At 38.8% G+C, this 21,378-nt stretch overlaps 1 protein-coding gene across 7 annotated transcripts in view; it reads right to left on the minus strand.

Annotated features, from left to right (window-relative positions):
- The window catches only part of SLC24A2 (solute carrier family 24 member 2), a 164,155-nt gene that overhangs the window by 37,290 nt on the left and 105,487 nt on the right, over positions 1–21,378 (minus strand). For 5 of the 7 annotated variants that reach the window (XM_068666420.1, XM_068666418.1, XM_068666422.1 and 2 more), the window contains 3 exons: positions 15,673–15,762; positions 15,048–15,214; positions 5,607–12,939 (listed from right to left, as the gene is read on the minus strand). In XM_068666420.1, coding sequence (XP_068522521.1) covers positions 12,690–12,939; positions 15,048–15,214; positions 15,673–15,762 — 507 coding nt within the window. In that variant the 3' untranslated portion in view covers positions 5,607–12,689. Of the gene's footprint in view, positions 1–5,606; positions 12,940–15,047; positions 15,215–15,672; positions 15,763–21,378 lie in introns of those variants that run through there. The other 2 variants (XM_068666423.1, XM_068666424.1) reach the window with 2 other exon arrangements.

Below are 21,378 nucleotides of genomic sequence, written 5' to 3' on the forward strand. Positions count from 1 at the left end.
AGGAGGCTCTTGCACTAAAGTAAAAATGCTCACAACTCACAAATATGAGCAACTCTGCAGGAGGCTTTAGTACAAAAAAAGCAAGTGTTCAAACATTTAAATGGCTTCTTTCATTGAAATGAAATGAAATGAAATGAAATGAAATGAAATGAAAAATGACTTCTTCATTTAAATGGCTGCATAAATGCAGATGAGAGGAGCTGTGATGTCAAGAACTCACTGTGCTACAACTCATGGGCTAAAAAATATAGGTAGGCAAGACAGTTATACCAGAAAATACTTAGACCTTCAGCAGTCCGATGGACATAATACACAGGAAGCAACATATAGACACTGAATGCCTGAAAATTCCAGCTTGATATAGGAACAGCAGTGTATGTGAAACAAGTTGCCAGAAATTTCTTTCACTTACATCACTTACACCACTTACATGGGGTGAGTGTCTGTGAATTAACAAGACACTGGGATTCAGTGAATCTGAGGGTGAGGTTTACTCCACCTAAAGGGAATTAAATACAATAAAGCACAGAAATATTTTAATACTTATTTTGTAGTGCTAGTGGAAGCAAACATGCACTTGCACTACTTAAAATATCCCAAATGGCTGATATTCTATGCACAGCTTGGGTTTGCAATTTTAGTATCACAAAGTGGATTGCATTTATCTTATCCCACAGCAAATACCTCCACATCAGCATGTAGAATACCTTTCTAGCAATATATTCACATGCCCAGATGGTGACTCCTAATTCTGTGAAATTTCAGTTCAAAAATTCTCATGCGATTTCTGCTATTCCTGGTTAGACAGACTTTTCTGGAGCCAGATAAAGGTATTTGCTCTTCAGAGTAATAAATTCATATTAAAACACAACTCGAACCTAGGGAAAAGAGATTCACTGAGGCCTTTACTGTTTCAAGTTCTGTGTAGGGTCCAAAGGATGACACAGTTCCCTGTCCTTTCTTCTCAAAGACAGCAAAGCCGTTTTGACCCTGCTGCTGACTCACTGGAGGTCCATGGGGAAAAATCAGCATGGCCTGCACCTCCAGACACAACTGGCTCAGACAAATCACTCCGTGCTTCCTGCTGGCACATTGTGGGTTGCATTTTGAGAGTTCATGCATCTCTGCATGATGTGTGTGTTTTCACCTCGGGTCCTCCTGCAGGTGTATAGTGACTTTCACTGTGTGACTAAGGAAGTGATGGAATATGCTGAGTTATGTGACATGCATTCAGGGAAACTGTGGTCAGGAGAAGAAAGTCACTGTAGAAGGAAAACACCAACCACAGACCTTCACAGGTGTGTGTTAGGGCTGAGGTTTGCTCTCTGCAATGGAAACCCGGAGGAACCCAGAACTTTGATTAGGCACCTGCACTTTGCTAGCGGGTGTAGTCAGCATTAAATAGTCTATCAGTTCTCTCTATCATTGTCCTTACTCCACAATATTCAGAACTGAAACAGCCCAGAGCCCAGATGATGTTTTGGTTTCAAGGAAGGCCAGCAGGGATTTTGGCTGGGGAGGAGAACAGCTGCTATAACACTAAAGTATGTGTATATTTGGAACAAGGACACACAGACGTGTACTATCCTGCTTACTGTGTTTGCCTTAGCTTCACTTTGCTCTCTCCTGAGTTAGAGGTTTTATTATTATCTCTGTCAGTAGGGATGATTGTCTGAAAGTGTCCTCAAACACACCTGCTGCAGGACACATTGGTGTCAATGTAATTCCAAGAAAATGAGCAGCCATGCTGGTACCAGTTATTAATCCAGATAAGCCAGTTGCGTATACAGAGGACATGACCTGCTTGTGCTACAATCCACCTACCTGCCTTGGCACTTCCTAAGACTAGTGCCTCTCTGTGAGATCAACATATCAGCCTCTTCCTGCTGTAGTTTGTGGTAGAGATGGTGGGTAGATTTTTGTTCGTTTTTGTTTGCCCCTTCTTAGAATCTTCTGCTTACAAGGTGTGTATCCTGGGCTCTGTGACTGCAGCAGCCAAACTAGAGCAAATGCCAGAGCACCATTACACCAAGGCATTTTTTCTGTTTCTCTTCTATAAGCCAGGAGTGGTACTGTTCACCAGAGAAGGTAAAACAGTGAGTGAATGTAAGTAGTGTCACCTTTCTATTGGTATCCAGACTTTGGCACAAACCCACTGTGAAATGAATGAGCACACCAAGAGAGCAATACTTGTGCCAGTTTTCCTACCATGTTTTCCTACCATGATGGCTGGTGGTGTTTACAGACCTTACCTCTGTACTTAGAGCCATGAAGAGGTACCAAAGACAGCTAACAGTATCATCATTTATGCTGCTAGCTGGGGCAAACTGGCCTTGCTCTGGAGGACAGCAGTGCCTGCAATGCACCTGAAGGAGTATTGTGTTGGCATCAATCCCTTACTTTGCTCTTTCCTGTAAGCAAAACTGCACTTCTCCCAGAAGTCTGATAGATTACAAAAGCACAGGTGTCCTGAGATGCTAATTAAGCTGAAAAAGTCTGAAACTTCCAGTTTAAAATAAAACAAAACTTCAAGCTCAGAATCTGAATTACACTAAGAGTTTTTCATGCCCAATTGGCCAGGGCTGTGGGTTTAATTTTCTAGGTGAGGGCACTTCCCACTGCTTGAGCCTTAAAATAGGCAAACGAGACCTAAGCCCTTCATGCTCTGAGCATTGCCTGCCTTCATCTGTGGGACTCCCCCATGCAACAGCATTTATATCATGCTGGGCAGTGTGGGGAGCTGAGATGACAGTGGTGTGGAGGGGCCTAGGGCAGTACAAATGGGGCTGAGGACAGAGCAGGTTTGGCTTCATTGTGTTTGTTCCTGCCATGGCTATAAAATATAATGGAAAAATGTATTTATTGACCCTTCTGACAGAGCCACAAATGATGAAACATACAACATATTAGCCTAAAAATGAGCCAATATTTCCCATACCAAAACTAATTCCTCTGAGGAGTCCTGCGTGTTGTAAGGTCCTTAAGTCAAGTTCTTTAGAGTTAGCTTTGGCTAGCATTGTCTGCTAGCTACAAAGGATCATGCTACAACCCCTAAGTAAAGAAAATGCAGATACCAAATTAGAGAGATTTGGTCATTGCCATGGGGGGCAAGTTCCTACCAGCAGCATGGCATGGTAGCAAGTCAGAGCAAGTAGGCCATAAATGATGACAAGAGTTGATCTAGATGTTCAAAGACAGTTAGAAAATTCTGGGATTAGTTTTCCTTTTCCTTCAACCTAGTTAAAAAAAATAATAATAATAGGAAATAAGCATGTAGGGTCAGTGTTTTTGCTGTCATCAAATTGAAAACCAAACTGCATGTTACAATACAATTAAACCAGGCTGCAGGGAGACAGGACAGAATGCAGTCTATGAAGTGGGATTTTTGAAATAAATTATAACTGGTAATCTTCTTATCAGTTTTCTTCATATTTACCCTCCTGCACCCTGCTCTATTCTTGCAACACAGCGTGAAACTGAAAGTCCAGTGAGGTGGCCTGGCAACACAGTGTACAGGGAGAAAACCTCACACCCACCTCCCCTGCCTCAGACCGCAGACCAGACCCCCTCCTAGGCCCTGACCTAGTTCCTCTGCAGGTACCCATCCATTGCAGAGGAACAAGCATGCCTGATTTCATGTGTTTATGGTAGCGGCTTGGGGGGAGCTGTAAGGGGGAGCTGTTACTGATCATTGCCTGTGGACAAGTGAAACATGGCTGCAGGTACCCTGAAGACCCAAAGCTCTGGGGATGCCTCTGGCTCACCAAGACACCAAAATTGAGGTTTGTTGCTTAAGCGCCTGACTTGGTGCTGTTCAAATGGGAACTTCTCTGCCTGCAACCCTTGTGTTTAGCGTTCAAGAAGTTTGGTTTGAGTTTGAGGCCTCAGAGGAAAAAATGTAAATTTATGGCCCGATCACAGGCATCTCATCATCTGGCTCCAAAAAAAAACCCTTGCCCACAACAAAGGAATATTATACAAACTGTGATAAGGAAATTTGTATAAAAGGGAGATGACAGAATGATTAAAACATCTCTTTAGGGCAATAATCTACAGCCTCTATTCTCTACAAGAGTTTGGCACAACATTTTTTTCTGAGAGAGGTGTTGACAGGAAGGGAATTCCCTGTTTTAAAGAGAAGCTCTGAAGTCTTTCCAGAGTGGAGATCAAGCAGTTAGTTTTACAACATACATCACTTTTCTCTTTGTCAAAGAAAAGTCCTTCTAAATGAAAAAGCAACTGTGAACGAACAGAGTTTTTTGTTGTTTTGTTTTGTTTTCAGACATGACAGACAAAGCAGTGAAGTACTTGCTTGCAGAAGAGGAAACACAAGGCAAGGACATTCTCTGTCCTTCCCCTGGGAGGGACTGAGGAGGTGAATTAAAATATTTTTCTCCCTCCCCTGCTCCCACCAGCCCTATGTCATCAAGGCCTGCTGTGGTAATGAAGGAGTTCAAACCCTTTGTCTCCTTCCAGAAGCGGCTACAGCTGAAGCAGCATCAAACGTTAACAAGCAGCGGGGTGCAGCAGCAAAGGCACACAGCCCTATGGTGGCCAGTGCACATGTACACACATCAGTGCACACACCTTTGGGCACCTGTTTGGGCACACTTCTTTGTGCAGATAAAACCTAGCATGGCTTTTCCCTTAAACTCTGCCCCTCCAAGCTAAATTTCAAAACATCTCACACATGCCTCTGTGACTTGCAGCACACTGCAGCTTAGATTTCTGTAGGATGTGTTTGACCTTGTTTGTTTTTGTTTGTTTGTTTGTTTTTTCTTCCCAGTTGGCAGGCATAAATGTCTCTAGATAACCACCATTCTCAACTCAGTCTTTTAGTAAACCTCTTGTGTTTTTACAATAAAAAATCTTCAGTCTTTGATGGAAGATGAATTAAATACCTCTGTCATGAGCTTCACACCTTTAAGGGTTGCACAGTGCTTTATTAAAAATATCTTGATTCACTGTGTCAAAAGATTTTCTGGGCTACTACAAGAGAGAAAGCAATAATGCCTATTTGATCAAATTCAGTTGCTGAGTGCAACTCTGTATTACTTGTGACATCTTCGTTGTTGGAAATGTGGATTATGGGAAATGTTTAATGTTACTGATTTTCTCATTAAGAAGGTTCTTTTGTTTAAAAGCATCATTCATCCAGTCACAGACTCAAAAATAGGCAAATATCCTAGCTTGCAAGGATGTCAGACTGAAAAGTAAACAACAAGGTGTTGAAATGAAGAATTGCTTTCAAAACAATCTGCAAGCAAATGTACCAGTACAGAAATATAGGGAAACTTAGCCCAAAGGGGGCAATATACTCCAGGGAAGATATCTGGTGGATTCACATCAGGTCATAGACAAAAAATTCCTCATTTAACTAGATTTTAAGCTCACTGTAACACAGATATTCTCTTCACTATGTGTACACATACAAGAGAGGACACTGACATGGAAAGAGTAGTGATTGTTGCTTTAACGCTAATGATTAAGAGTAGCCATGTAGACCCTTGTTCACCTCAGAGCATGCAGTTAGAGACTATTTTCAGAGCCATAGCAAGCCCACAACAATTAAGACAAAATACTGAACAAAATAAGACTGTCAAGTCTTTTTATTATTGTTTATTATTATTGTTTATTGTTGTTGTTGTTATCCACACTTAGACAACTTAATTACTTAGAGTGACTTATATGAAGAACTCTGTATCAGTATTATAAGGTTCATACATTTATGTGAAAAAGTGTACACAACACAGTGAAACATTCTGTAGATAGAGAGAAGTAGGACCTTTGATAGAAGGGATTATTTCCGAGAGCCTATGTACAAATAAATATAACCTCCATACTATGTACAAACTTATACGCACAGAGAATACACCAATTTAGAGATAAGAGAGTTTCATATAGTGAGTGATGATCCATAAGCATAAACACATGAGAAAAACTGGAATTTTCTGGGGGTCACTTGGACCAGCTTCCACAGTAATAGATTTATTTATTTATTTATTTATTTATTTTAAGTTTGAAATTAATAAGATGGGGGACTTCACATTTTTCTCTCAATAAGTTGAAAATGAGAGATGGAAGAGTATGAAAACTACAAAGTGAAACAATCAAGCTAAGAAAACTTCATTACAAAAATAGCATCTGATTGTCAGTTATAACATGCTTCTATTACTTTCACAAGACAATACAGAGGCTTGATCTTGCCACCTTTATGACAGAAATAATTTTCACTCACATGAGTCAATTCCCCAGAGTCAGAACTGCAAAATTAGGACTGTGTAACAGAGATCTTGGTAATGGAAATGAACACAAAACCAAGCAAAATCCCTTTGACATTACTTGATTTTTACAGGGGATTAAAAGAAGTGCCTGATTAGTATCATATAGCCTGACCCTAAAATACTTAATTTCTTTGTAAAAAAGATGTGACAGAAATTATACAACTTTTGTAAACTCACTAATATACAAGGGATTTCCTTTACAGTGATCTCAGTGGGAGAAAGTATTAGAGTGACAGGAAGATTTAATTCTGTCATTGGGCCTGACTCTGTGACCACTGTATTCCCTCTTCTGGGGTGAACAAGGATGGCAGGACTGAGCTCCTGCTGCAAAGGCAGTGTGCAGCATTTTGTACAGTCTCACAGGGAATCTCAAGAGTATAAGCAAACTCCCTCTGATTTACTCACAGCTTCACTAAGGCAAAACCAGATCCTGCTTTACTGTACATTGTTTGATAGTATTTTACATCATACCTTAAACAGAGATGTGAAATGGATGCTTCACCTTAAAATTAATTATCCCCTTATTTAGAAACCCAAAGCTAGTCTTCTGGGTTTTTATGGCTTCTTTTTGCATTAAGACAACTATGTGACATAAAATAAAAGTAAAAAAAGTAGTAAAGTGCAAGATCTTTAAAAACGCATACAAATTTCATAGTTTAGATTGATTTTGCATTTGATGAGGGGTGAATTCACAATAAGTCTACATGAATGTAAAGTTCATTTGCCATTTTCAACTCACATCATTTCTTACTCAGTCTTGTCCTGGGCTGCTAATGGCTCATTTGGGACCGATGTGGCCAGCTGTGCATTTGGTCTACCCAAGTTGTTACATGGCTTCTAGGCTGGGGCTGACTTAGATCTGGCTGGCTGGGAGCACAGCTCAGCGCCACGCTCAGGTGGTTACATGGCTTCTGGAGAAGAGATGGCTTATGTCCAGCCATGCTGGAGTTCGAGCAAGGAGGGCGTGCAAGCTGCCTGCACCCACCCAGGCAGACAAGTCCTGAGATGCCGTACACTGTCAATTAGCAACACACAGCAGGTCCACATGATTTGTCTGGACTACAGGGCTGTGATTCATATATGACTTCGGTATCTGATGGTGCAAGAAATTGTATAACTTCAGTCTGGAAGTTACACTCCCCAGTCCCAAAGGAAATGACTGGTATCTCAGCAATGGTAACTGATAGCAACATAAGTTGCTACCATAACTGATAGCAACAGCTCCAAGAAGGAACATTTGTAACATCAGCCAGGAGCCCTGTTGGAGAGCTGCAGCAGGACTCTGCACCATTCACTGCACACTATCCCATTTGCTTATCTGGCAATCACCTTCTGCAGATATGTCTTCACCTACAAGTTCTCACATTAAACTTCTCAGGAACAGCCGGAAAACAAGACTCGCCTGCTCAGAGGAGCTAACCATGCCTCTTTCTCAGTTAGCTGTGTCATTGTTATTTACAAGAGGTAAAATGGTTTCAAAGAATACAAGTGAATGCAATTTTTCTCCTTGAACATAGCTCCTAGGACAATTCTGCGTGTTACATGGGAGCATTTATTTTTTATCCTAGGATAAAAATCTGTATCTTGTCCAAGTAAATGGCAGAAAGCTTCTGGATGTCAGTGGGCCAGTTGTTGGAGAAGGGATTATTTCTTTGTTATAAATTAAATAAATCTATTTGATCCAGACTCATATTTGATTTAGAACCCAAGATGGGACACAAGATGCTACCTTAAGGAATTACTGCTGAAAGGAGAAGCATTAAAAAAATGTTTTTCCCTATTTCTCTAATTATGTAATGAAATAAAAGACAACCAGAGAAATAATCCCTTAAAAAACGCCCAAACATTAAAAATATTTCTAAGCATCTATTTCTTATAGTATAGATTAACCACATGTTTAATCTACCTACCTCTTTATGGACCTTCATATCCACACACAACAGTACCATGAGTGACAGTTACCATAAACTACTTCAGAGTAGCATATATGGAAAATACATAGCAAGTTCATTGCCAGTACAAACATCAAATGACATTTAGATAAGTTTCTTTGTCTCCCACTGTGCTTTATGGTTCATGAGGATTATGCAGACATCAACATCTATTGAATAAATAAGCATAGGCATATCGGCACAGAAAGCCTGTCTGCACTACACAAAAGCACTAACTCTCAGTAGAATAGATAATTTTAAAATGCCCAGAAATTTGCTGAAAAATTTTCCCATGTCTACATGTAGTTCTTGAAGAAACCATCTTCATATTACACTTCTATAGCATCTACCCTACAAGATTCCACCATGGTGGCTTATGCAAGAGGAAGTGGGCTTTTGTTTGGTCTGCTTTGCTGTGGTTGTGTGTAAAACAGTAAATTCTTGCAGGACTTCAATGGTGTTTTGCAGGTGAAGCCCATTTTCTTCTTTAATTCCAATGAAGACAGTGCCAAAAATGTTTACAACAGGTTATAATCTGATCCATAATCATACTAGAATGTTACTGGAAATCCATTCCAAAACCCATATCCAACACTAGCTCTGTTCAGGTGTGGTGCTATGGAGAGGCGTCTACTTAAACTGAAGTCTTATCCTGTACTCTTACCTTACTACAGGTGTTGCCAACATGGGGTTGGCCAGAAAATATTAAGCAATAACAGGATTTTTACTGTAACACCAATTTCTATTTTATATGTATATGCTTCATGAGTATTATGCAGACATCAACTGAATAAATAGGAGTAGGCATACAGGTGCATGAGAAGACTTCTATGCTGATTAGTGCACAGCAGAACTCAGGCAGATTGCAGGACCAGTTTTCTAATGAAGTCATTCAAAACTTTGCCTGACTAAAACAGAAATTTAATTTTGATTTACAGATGTACAGTTCTGAGAAATGTTGACAGATCCAACAGTGAAACAGCTATGAACAATGGGAAACACCTTTTACTGGAAAAACAGTCAGTGAATTCGAAGGGAGAATACTGAAGTGATACTACTGTTAAAGCATAGCAATTCAACCATTGCTAAATTTGCTATCAGTGTGAAATAAGAGTGTCCCAGCAAGTGGTGTGCCTTCTGGTGGTGCTGAGCTGGGACAGACTATGAGCATCCAGTCACTGGTTTGTAGCAGCTGCCAGCTGTCCTTCCAGCTTTCCAGCTCATGACTTTCAAATTCCTCCTGCATGGGATAAGAGGTTTACCTTCTCTCATTCCTCTCTTTCCTCTATCAGCACAGCTATTGTCTTTTAACCAAAGAACACACACTTTTGCAAGGATCCTGAAACAGCTTACTCCAGCAGTTATGCAAACGACTGTCTTCCTTGTGCAGCATAACCAGCTTTCACAAACAGCCTCCTCCAGATGCATTACAGACCTTAAATCTCCCCCATTACCTCTGGAGCTGAGCTACCACCAATAGCAGAGTTATTCAGCCCTTTGAATAATGATCTGCCCAGCAGAGGCGAGGCAGTGGGAAACGTGAGCTGTCTAATTCCTCAGGGGTAGAAAATTACTTCTAATACCTTCCAGGATGAATACATTGATGGGAGCAAGCAGGCACAGCCAACATCCTCCGGGAAAGAAATGAATCAGATATTTTAAGATAGTGTATGAATGCCATTACGGGATACCAGCCTTAGCCCTGTGCACAAAAGTCTTTCTTCAAGCTGTTCAGGCCACCTTTGGACTGAAATACTCACAATGTGTAAGGCTTTCAGTCACCTACTCCTTACTCCCTACCTGCCCTCAGTAGTCTCTGCTGTTGCTGCCCATGCCTTACTGTACACACCAGTGTGCTCTTACAACTCCCTAGGTCATGTAGGGCTTTTTTCTTTTCATTACAGGAATTACAATGCAGTGTTTATGAAGCCAGAAGAAAAAAAGCAGGAATAATGCACTGAACAGAGATCAGGCTCTTGTCCTTCCTTGGTTTTTCGATTTGAAAGGTAGACCAGTGAGTTTGAGCATCTTTGATTATTCTAAGTGACACAGACTTACTGCAACCCTGCACATGGTCTTTTAGATCACACTGCCTTCTTCTGCTCACCTGCAAAAGAATCACTTGGGTCATGCTGACAGCCTGTTCTGAGCACTGTCATCAGCAACAGAAAGCATTTGGTGAATCTTCTGAGATTACACTGTAGAGTCAGCTCTGTATTTTGGGACACCTGCTTCATTTGAGCTCACAATGTGGGTCACAGATTATCCTTCGCAGGATTGCTGTTCTTTTCAGCAGAGGGCACTGTATGTATGTACATCTTACCTTTGAGTGCACCCATAGAAACAAATGTTAAGAGACTGGAAGCACTATAGTTAATACAAGTAAGGATTCTGGAGCAATGAAGGATCTTAAATACATCACTGACAATTTTGTGCTCCCAATGAGAGAAATGTGTGAAGGAGCAAGGGCTATTTTAATTGTATGGTTAAGATCAAATACTCGTTCTGAATGTAATTCTTTACATAGGACATAATACTTTAGGATAAGACATGAGCAGAAGACATTGTAACTCCTAGTTTTCTTGCTTTTTACTCAGTAGTATCTTGCATTTTAAATAATATCTCACAACCTTAATATTTCAATATTTTTTAATATGTATTTCTTATGTTTTTCTCTACTGTTGTTTTCTGTCAAGTCCTAGTAGCTGGCTACTGTTATATATACAAACACAGATAATAGGAATACAGTAAACCACAAAGGGGATGAGTGAAAAGCAAACAGCATGGAACACAGGCAGGAAAGCACGGTGACAGCATCAGAAAAACAGACAAGACAAAATGTGCTGAGCTTTCTGTTGCACAGCTGTGAGCATTGCATTGCCATTGTGAGCACAATACAAATACAGAACAATGCTGAAACAGGTCATAGATATATGCTGAAATTTCATGAACTCTAACTGCAAAGAAAGACTTGAAGAAACAAACACCAATTATCTGAAATAATTTCTTAACACCTGTTCCAGTTCTCCCATTTTTTAAAATCATACACACTACAGGAAATATGAGCATTGCCTTTCCTTCACTCTTTCTTTCTCTCTCTCTCTTTTGTTCGCAGTTTGTACCTCCTCATCCTCTCAGGATTTCAGTAAGATATTGCATTATCACTCTTTCCTAGACTTCTTTAGACATTCACTCTTCCAGCAATAATGAAAAATTTTCATGTAGGTTTCCTGCAGCTCCACTATATTTAAGCTGTTAGTTTCTTCTACCTAGTCTCAAGATTTATATAAGCGATAAGAACTGCCTCAGCTTTGTATACCAGCTGGATATTTTTTCCAATAATGTCTATATGTAGCTGTGAAGGTCCTTACACTTCAAGTAATGGACAAAGATAGCTTGTAAAATATATATCCACTTCAGCATTTAGGCTGCCACTTGACAACTACCTCTATTGTCTGTATGAAATACTATGCATAAGCAAATAAGCCTTTTTCTTCTGGCATCAAAAGGCAAACTTATAATGGTAACAGCATCTGAAAGCCATTGGTACTGTTGTTAGTATTGCTGCATTAGAAAAAAATGTTGTGTTCACATAGTAGTTGTATCATCTCTTTGCATGCTGCATTGGTATTAAAGTAAAGAGCAAATCCCCAGACAGGCTTTGCCTGTGAATAGAGTGAAAATCTGCATCAGTCACAAAATGGCCATCCAACATTGTCCCTTCAGTGCTAGAGCTGGAATTTCAGCAGTCTGAAGCATTTTGCAAGATGTAGTAAATCATCAGTAACATCCTGCCAATGGCCTTTATAGCACTGTGATGCAGAGGATCATACACTGGTAACTCCCTAGCTCTGCTGAAATCACATCATGTAAGTCCACCCAAATGAAGAGACGTGCAAGATCTTCCTTGTCTGTGACTCATGCACTCAGTGATTGCTTTCCATTCAGCAGCATCAGCAGATCATCAGATAAATCCCATGTCGAGGTGTGTGTGGGAGGGTGGTCCCTCCCCAAGTCAATATTAGCATTCCCCTTTAGAAGATTATAGCTTCAAGAAATGAATACTCTGTGTGTCTGTGTATACTACTACAGAGAAAAAGTAGTCTGTGGATATGTACCGTAGGCATAGAAGAAAGAATAGCTTTCACTGTCTCAGTGCGTGTGCAGCATCCCCAGTACTGAGGGGCGAGGTTGTTCTGCAGCAAACAAAGAAAACGTTGGCGCAGCTGGCCTCAGCCCTTCGTACGCATCCGCACTGTCCAGCAGCAATCAGTCTTCACTCCGAGTTCCTCTCTTTGTATCTTTTTCTTTCTCTTTTATAGCCGAGGAATAGGAGATTTACAAATCTTTAAATTGTTTTTGTTTGCTTGCTTTGTTTTTGTTTTGTTTTTGTTGTTTCATTTCGATATATAGATATATTTTGAATAAATAAACATTTTTTTTTTTTTTTTCCCTTAGGAAACAGCACTTTCCACTAGATGGAGACAGGGCACTGGATCACTTTGTCCTCCAGGAGGACGCTGACAATCAGGAATACAAAATAAAGCCCAAACATGAGAAAGCCCAGAATTTTATTCATCCTCCACTTGCACAAAGCGATGGAGAGGATGACAAAGAGCAGCATGATGAAGAGGAGGACAATCGCACAGAACAGACCATTGCTGCTGACTGTCACTGGGGCAAAGTTGTTAATCATAGCATACAGGAGCCATGGAAGAGGTAGGCTGTTGAAAAAAAAGGAAGAAAAAAAAAGAAAGAAAAAAAAAAAGAGAGAAATTGGAAATACATCAGAGATCCAGAAAGGAACACTAGAAAATATCTGGAGGCACTTCAAAATGCAACCAGAAGCTTCCTGTATAAAATGAAGCAAGAAAATCTACTATGTGCATAAACCTAATTTATCAATGTGCTTGTGGTACTAGGAGAAAACACATGGTATTTAGGGTCCCAGTTTATCTTCCACCAGTTACATTGGTGGAACGTATCCCCCCCTTAGCTGACAGAAATCACCAGTCATCCTGTCCTGTCAGTGAGCAGGGAGGACCCTCTCATTTGTTTCTGCATTGCACACCGTATGCAGACAAACCTTCTTCCAACCCTCCCCCAAAAGCCTGCCAGGCAGGAGGGGGGGGGTCACCTAATGACATGCCCTTCCCCATCCATCCCATCCATTCCCATGTCCATCCCCATGATGAACCAAGGCACTGCCCCCCAACATTCAGTCCTTAAAAGTCTTGATCCCCATTTACTTTATAAACCTGTGTTAAAATGTGAACTTCAGCTGAACCTTAGATTAATTTCTATTTCTGTATTTGCTTGCTGTCATTACTTTTCTCATCTCTGATGCTACAGAATGAGGCAACATCCCTCAGGAAGATGTCAAGCTGAAATAAATATTTAAGCTACTGATTGGCGCTTAGCAGGCTTAGGATACATGAAGAGAGCTGTCAGAAGCTCACAACATTCAAGCTTTGAATAAGCAGCTCAAGAAAGAATAATTCACTATAGCTTCAGTACTAACTAAACCAAACTACAGTGAAACAGTGCCATTTCTGTTGTAAATATGCTAAGCCCAGCAGTCTGTGTTACAGGACAACAGCATTTCCATTGGCAGGAAGACTAAAAACGTGTTAGAAAAATTAAATACTGCAAAAGAAAAAAGTTTTGTAATGAACCTTACATGCTTGAGGTTGAAACACTTTATAATGAATAATGCTTTCATATGTTTTGTGGGTTTTATATTACGTATTATGGATTTTATTTCAAACACTTCTGGGTTAATAGAAAGCTTCTGGGTTAATAGAAAAAAAGGTGGCCCAGTTTTTCTGCAGTGTCTGAAGGTACTGCCATTAGCTAAGAGATGGAGCCATTTATTATCCACTGTAACTTTGGGATCCAATTTTGTACCAGTGCAGTTGGTGGTGTATTTTCAGCAGCTAACACTAAAATCTGTTCTACAGATGTTTCTGACTGGACTATGACTATGATGAGAATTCTTCTGCACATGTGACAGCAAGAAACAATGAAAAATGGAGAAACAAAGAGTGGGGATAAAGACAGAGCTTGCTTGTACACTTGCTGCACATTTTTGAAATACTGAGGCATAGATTACAGCATTCCTGGATCAGGTCTAGCTTGATCTCATTGGGTCCAATAGGAACTTGTGTTCCAACTGCTTGCCACTTATCCTTACCCTAGAACTGCTGTGAAGCAGTAAAGTGTAAATAGCACACTGCTTCACATAGTGCTTTACAAAAGACTTTTGTGTTAATAGAGAATTGGTTTGTAATTTGGAATTTGTGAGCTATATAAAAAAAAATAATGTCAACAACTATATAAAAAGGTCATGTCAACAACGTACTATGAGAGCTACATAAGACATTGACATATGTTTGTTTCTAGCAACAAACACACTGAATGATTCAGGGGCAATGAATTATTCCTTGATTAGTGGTTGTAAAGAACGTCCTGGCATAAGCCCAGTAAGTAGTAACGTAAGTGAAAAACAGAAACCTAACAAAAGCATAAAAGCTTCAAAAACTCCTACTTGGAACATTTTTTTTTTTTTTAGTGTGATTTACTTGCCTGGGCAGCTCTTCAATGTATGACACAGAGAATTAGGTAATGATTTTGTAACTAGCCTGTCATAAAAATGTCTATAAACTTCTGAACATTTGAAATGTTAACATTCATTGTATATTTACATTACTGTCTTTTTCAAACATCAATGTCAGAAAATTGGGGTAGGCAACACCTTGACAAAACCAAGCCAACAATGCCAAGAACAAAGCACTTGTTAAAACAGACACAGTTTTCTTGCTGTAGGACTTACCCCACTGTGATGTCAAATATGTTGCTTCCAACAGAACTGGATACAGCCATGTCCCCCAGACCTTTGCGTGCTACAATAACACTGGTAATAAGGTCAGGAATGGATGTGCCAGCAGCTAAAATAGTCAATCCCATGATTTCTTCACTAATACCAATGGTTTCTCCAACCTAAAAGGATTTGAACAAAGACAGGAAAAAAAAAAAAAAAGAGTTGCATTCATTTGGTGGAGGAATGCTTTCTGCTTTAAACCTGCTTAACCAAGAATATTATACTGGAGCTTCCTGACCATCTTTGAGAATACAGTCAAGATTGGAGAATTACTGTTTTCACAGACCTCCACATTTCAGGAGAAATATAAGATTGTCACAGAGAACCATGTAGGCATCGACAAGCAGCTACTGATGTCTCAGATGTTACCAGAGTGATTATATCCTGTGGTCAGGGCAACCACAGCTCTCTGAACTACTTTCCATTTACTGAGTAGTGATTTACTTCATCTATCATTGCAGCTCCTGAATAGAGTGCTACTCAGCATGAGGATATGATGGACTCTGATTCTAAATGGTTTCTCACAGTGCAAAACATGAGGCAGGGCTTGCATTTCATACCAGCATCACCTTCTTACCTGGTGTGCCCACCAGACCATTAAGTAAGAAAAAAATGCAATCCAACTGATTGAGCCAAAAAATGTGATAGGGAAAAATTTTCTTGACCTCTGAAAAAGAAACAAAGAGAAGCAGTGAGCACCTATGTTGAAGTCTGCTTTGTTCTATTCTATTCATACTTTAAGTGACCTCTCGCTTCTTCTGATCAACTCTTCTGACCACCATATGACCAAGACAAAAGTCAGGAGTGCTAAAAGACTGGCTTTCCACACTGGTATATGCTTAGCTGGGCCTCATTCTTGCATTGGCTTTGGTTGCAAATGGATCTATGACAAGATTCATCCCCCTAACAACAGCTTTCATTATGAATGGCAGGTTTTCTGTTGTTTATTTGTATCATATGCTGTTATGTTGCAGTTTGCATATGCAAAATATGAATAAATTCATGCCTGATCAGAAGGAATATTTTCAAATTGTTACATTTTATTCACATATTGATAACTTTCTACAACATCATTCACAGTCACCATAACAGGCTATCACAGGATAGACTGTAAAAAAAATGCATATTCAGAATATATTAGATCATGGGCTTTTCTTGGGAAAATGACTAATTTTTTTCAATTAGAAGAGAATAAACATTAAGAATATATTTGCAGTGCTTTGTTTTGTAGAGAAGTTTGTTCTAAAGGAAAAAAAAAAAAGTTAAAACACCCTAAGGCCCTTCATTGAATTCCAAAATTTGTATCACAGTAGGGTAACCTCATTTTCATTTTCCGTATCTCCTTTACTAACGCCAAGCTTTGAATAGATGGTATTATTGCAGCCAATGAATGGGTTACATTCAGAGTAATGATTTATATACTTACATGTGAGCATGACTGTATATATATATATATACATATTTGGTTTTGTTTCTTTCCAGTCTTTTGCATCATTCATATTTCCTATTGGCTTGCTACATGTATGTAACAAAAAGTGATTGTTAACAACTAAAGGAAGGAAACATGACTGCAGTACAGTACTGAGTAAACACTGTCTTAATCAAATTACTGTTTAAAAAGAATGAATGCTATCAATCCTGAATGAAACCAGTTCCTTATGGGCATCTACCTGCTGAAGAAAATCCTCACCCTTAATGGAAAAAAGGTAAAGTCAGCAATGGTAATTGTACGCACTCATCTACAGGAAGAAACAATTTAAACGTCCATATCAGCCTCAGCAATGGGTGTGCTTATGGGTTGTGTTGCAGGACACATGGGCACTTTGCATAACACTAAATTTTGTCCTACAAACTGGGCTTGCAAACATTGACTAGCACGACCTACACAACCCTGTAATTGAATATTCATAACAGTACACATTAAAGATGGAACAGATTTAACAGTGCTCCCAAACCCCATGTAGAAATACTCATATATAAATAACTAGCTGAACTTCTTGGAGCAAGAAAATCATTCCAGTAAGATGTTTTAAATGAATTATTTTTAAATATAGGGATAGTCACAATGGCATCTGAAAATTATTTTTTTTCTTTAAGTTCCACTCCTGTCACAAGCACTGTTTCTAGAACTGCCTAAGCAACTTCAGTTGATCTGCTTCTTAACTTTATGGAGCAAGCAGCGAGTTTTCAAAACAGAGTTCTGAACATTTATTAATTTAGAAAATCTAGCAATGAACTTCTGATGCCTAAACTTATTCAGAAATCAGATGCACCTTTTATTTTAAAATCACAACTTTAAATGTACTGGGGGACATACTGAAAGACTAGCACTTCTTTTCGAGCATTGTTAACAGTCACATATTTCAACTTTCAACATTTTTTGCCTTCTGCATAAAAAGGATTTTTTTTGCAACACATATGGTGAATGAGATGATGAAGTAATAAACTTGTCACAGCTGGTCAGAAAATACAAACAAGAGCTCATCATTGCAGTGAAACTTGAATAATCAATATACAACACTCAAGAAATAAGCATACATTGGCTTACACAAATCCAATACAGCAATAACTGTACTGGCCAGTAATAGCTGTCTGACTAATGAAAATACAGGATTATATATACTGAACAGTTCTTGTAAAATAACTGGGCTTTGTTTATCTGAGTCAGATAGATAGAACATGGAGAATTGGATGGTTAAGCGACTATCAGTCAGAAACTTTGCAATGTGTCTGTTCCCAGACTGTCTTAGCCAATCCCCCTCCAGAAAAACTGATAGGCAGCCATTTGAGATTACGGGCACTTTAATAGACTTAATAGTTTAATTACCAATTTTAAAACGAGGAACACTTAAACTCAAAAAGGGCAAAATTCAAAGCTTGTGCAGATTACAGGTGATGAAATCAAGAAGGGACTCCATAGATGCTGCTGTATAATTTGCATATAGATTAAATTTTTAAAATGGAACAGTGATGGCACTGTTTTTTGTTGCTGTTGTTTTTCCTTATGCTGGATTTTATTTCCAGAGTAAAATAATAATCATGCCTATTTTGTAACCGTTGGCAGCATTCTTTTGAGATTTCTCTCTTTGTAGCTCGTTACCTCTTGGGAATATACAGAGCTGCTAATTCCAAGTATTCTCCTAAAAGAATTAGTCAGAAACAACAGAGAGCAATTCTCTCCACCTTTTCTGGTAGCTGTTGTGATGGTTGCCTTACAAAGAGAGAGAGCCCAGTTGATTACCAATTGGTTCTGTTGTGGTCATGGTAACAGACAAAGGAGAAAAGCCATGGTTCATTCAGTTTGTATGCTATTTTCTTTTAACAAAAGAGAAAGAATTTCGTAGCTTTGCCGTACATTGGTTGGTTTGGTACTTTTCCTGTCTATCAGTAACCTTAAGGACATTTTTCTTGGTACATTTCTGTATTGAATTCATGTCAGCGTCTGAAAAACAGGACTTGAAAACAAGTAGCAAGAATGATCAAAGTATGTTGAAAAGTGAAGATTTTTCTTCTAAGAGTCTGATCCTGAAAGATAGTGAGTACCTAATGATTTGTAAGGTACCTGTCTTAATTTTAGCTGCTTTTATTACTGATATCTTTTTTTTTTTTTTCCCTTTAACCTGAATGAATCATATGTTTGTCTCATGCATAAATTTATCTGTATTGCAAGCTTTGATTTTCCTTCCATACTTGACAGTGCTTAAATCTGATTACTCAGAACCTGTTCCTGTAACTGGATCTGTGAAGGAACATCTTGTCCTTGTCCCCTTGGTAACAATGTATCTCTGTGTGGCAAGGAGAGTTCATGTAAGTTCTTGCTGGTAATGGGAATTTTCAGAGATGCAATGAACTGCCCCATATGGGTCCAGTCGTAACAGGATTGGACTGCAGATAGCCATTTTTCTGGCCTGTAATACAAAGGGATGGACGTTGCAGTACGACTATAACAAATGAGATGGTGTTCAATGTCTGCCACGGGCCCCTGGGTCACCTTAGTCATGTTGTTTTCCCTTCAACGTTTCAGTATCCCTAACTGTAAAAAGTAGATGGTTGTGCTTATAACCTTCGTAGTATCACTGGGAAAATGTTCTCTATTAGTATAGGAAAAAAATATATTTATATTGTTCAAAACACCTGAACAAAAAGTCAGATTCCGAAGGGGTGCACCTGCTTCTGCTGTACTGCCAGTAACATTGTTGATGTTACGGTAAGGATTTTCATGTACGCTTGTTTTATGTGAGCAGGTATAGTTAAGGCAATCAACACACATTAAAATATGTCAGCTATTGAATCAGCTGAGGAGTTAATTGACCTACTCTGTAATCCACTGTAGGTATATATAAATCTGCATATCTATGCACCAGAGCATAACAAGGCAGCAAGGATTTTGCAAATTTCATAACTGGAGTCCTTGTATATGAAGTAATTTTGCTAGAGTTTCTGGAGCTCAAGGAGCAAGATATAGCTTGGTCTAGTACGAGTAAATGCAGTCAAACCTTCTCCATTAAGTGGAGGTAAAATATATTTTAGAAAACAAACTCTAGGAGGGAAGAAGAACTCATTTTTGAAAAGTGGATACCCACAGAGGATGTCAAAGCTCCATATGGCCTCTCAAATCAGTATTTAGCACACTAGTGTTCATTTTATATACCCACATGCTAATCTGAGCATCCTGATGGAGAATTTGGGTTTCTAACTAAAATTACCACACTTGCAAATCGAGCCCCTGACAGTAGGCCTACCTACAAAATCTATTTAAATATTGTTTTAGTGTTTTAACTTTTGCCTCACAGATTTCATGGAAACTTGTTTTCTGATGCACATGCTGAGCTGTGAAATTGTGTTTTCTTTTTGTTAGGAAAGGAAGAGGATGGCACACAGGCATAAGTGAGAATATTTTGGAGACAAACACTCTAATGAAGTGTCCTTGAAAAGTTAGACAGCTGGGCACAGAGAGTTGATGCAACCATCTGGTTAATTCTTTGACAGTAATGTTCAAAGTAAGCAGCTTGTCATACTGATACAGCCTGTTACCTCTGATGTTATTATTATATATAATTATAAACTGCATTGTTTTTGCTTTTGTGTAAAAAAATACTTATACCTTTCATTGAATGATATTATAAAACTTAAAAAATATTCACACATATTACACAATTGCATATCAAGATATATTCACTTTTCCAAAGCCACTGTTGTAACAACTGTTCTCACTTGTGCAGTATAGAACATTGGGCAAGTTTTTACATTCAACAGAAAGAAACAAAATTCAAAATAATGAACATCCTTGTTTTTTAGCATCTGAGTACTTGCTCATTTTGGCTCAAATCATGAAAAAAAGTATAAAGGTGGTTTTGAATAATACGGGGTGGGGGTAGGTGAAGAAGCTTAAGTAAAGACACAAACAATCTGGAAATTCATTTAGTGTGTTTTTCTGTGTTACCAAACAAAAATGTTTACCAGAGTTGTTTGAAAACTTAAAGAAAATAAAGCTTGAAAACTGGAAGGGAAAATGTCAGTTTATGTCCTTTGAGAAACCCGTATCTAAAAACAAATCAGAGGTCTTATTTTAGCTCGTTTCTTGCACTGAATTGCAGTTTTTGGGTGTGTGGGATGGGAAATGTGATAAGGAAGAAAAAATAATTCTGGGTGTTGGTTTATAACCTTTTAAGCTGTACATCGCTCTCTTGCAGCAGTTTTAAGTCTATTTTTGATCCAGAAAGGAAAAGAGATTAAAACACTGCTAAAGGATTTTTCCATCTATCACATCTATTGATTTCTTTTTTACAGTTCTTTTACTTTCCATGAACCTCCCCAGTCAGGATTATATGGATATGTGAGTGTAAATGTGGTAACGCTTGACAGCTTGTCATTTTATATAATTTCTATTAAGAAGAAGGTTTACAAGGCTTCAAGCCAAGTTGGGGATAAAAATTAAAGTGTTTTACACATGGAATGATTTCTGGGTTTTGTTCTAGTATGAAATTTAAAGATGGTGAGTAGAAGGCAGAGGTGTAGTAGAAAATGCATATCATTATTTTTGAACCACTGAGAAAGTCTAGACAGTCTAATATTCTTTCTAGTTTCACCCTTTAGGGCACTAAAGATGGGCAGACTTCCTCAGCACTTATGTGATGCTCAGTGGAAATCTAGAAATGCAGATGTGAAATCCCCAAAGAAATTTGAAGAAATTTCACTTCGCGTCACAAAATATTAATGAATATGAACGGCAATTTTTATAGATCTATTACCAATCAGTTGTCCATAAGCACCTATTTGAAGA

The sequence above is a fragment of the Anas acuta genome, chromosome Z, assembly GCF_963932015.1.
Source record: "Anas acuta chromosome Z, bAnaAcu1.1, whole genome shotgun sequence".
NCBI classification, from domain to species: domain Eukaryota; kingdom Metazoa; phylum Chordata; class Aves; order Anseriformes; family Anatidae; genus Anas; species Anas acuta.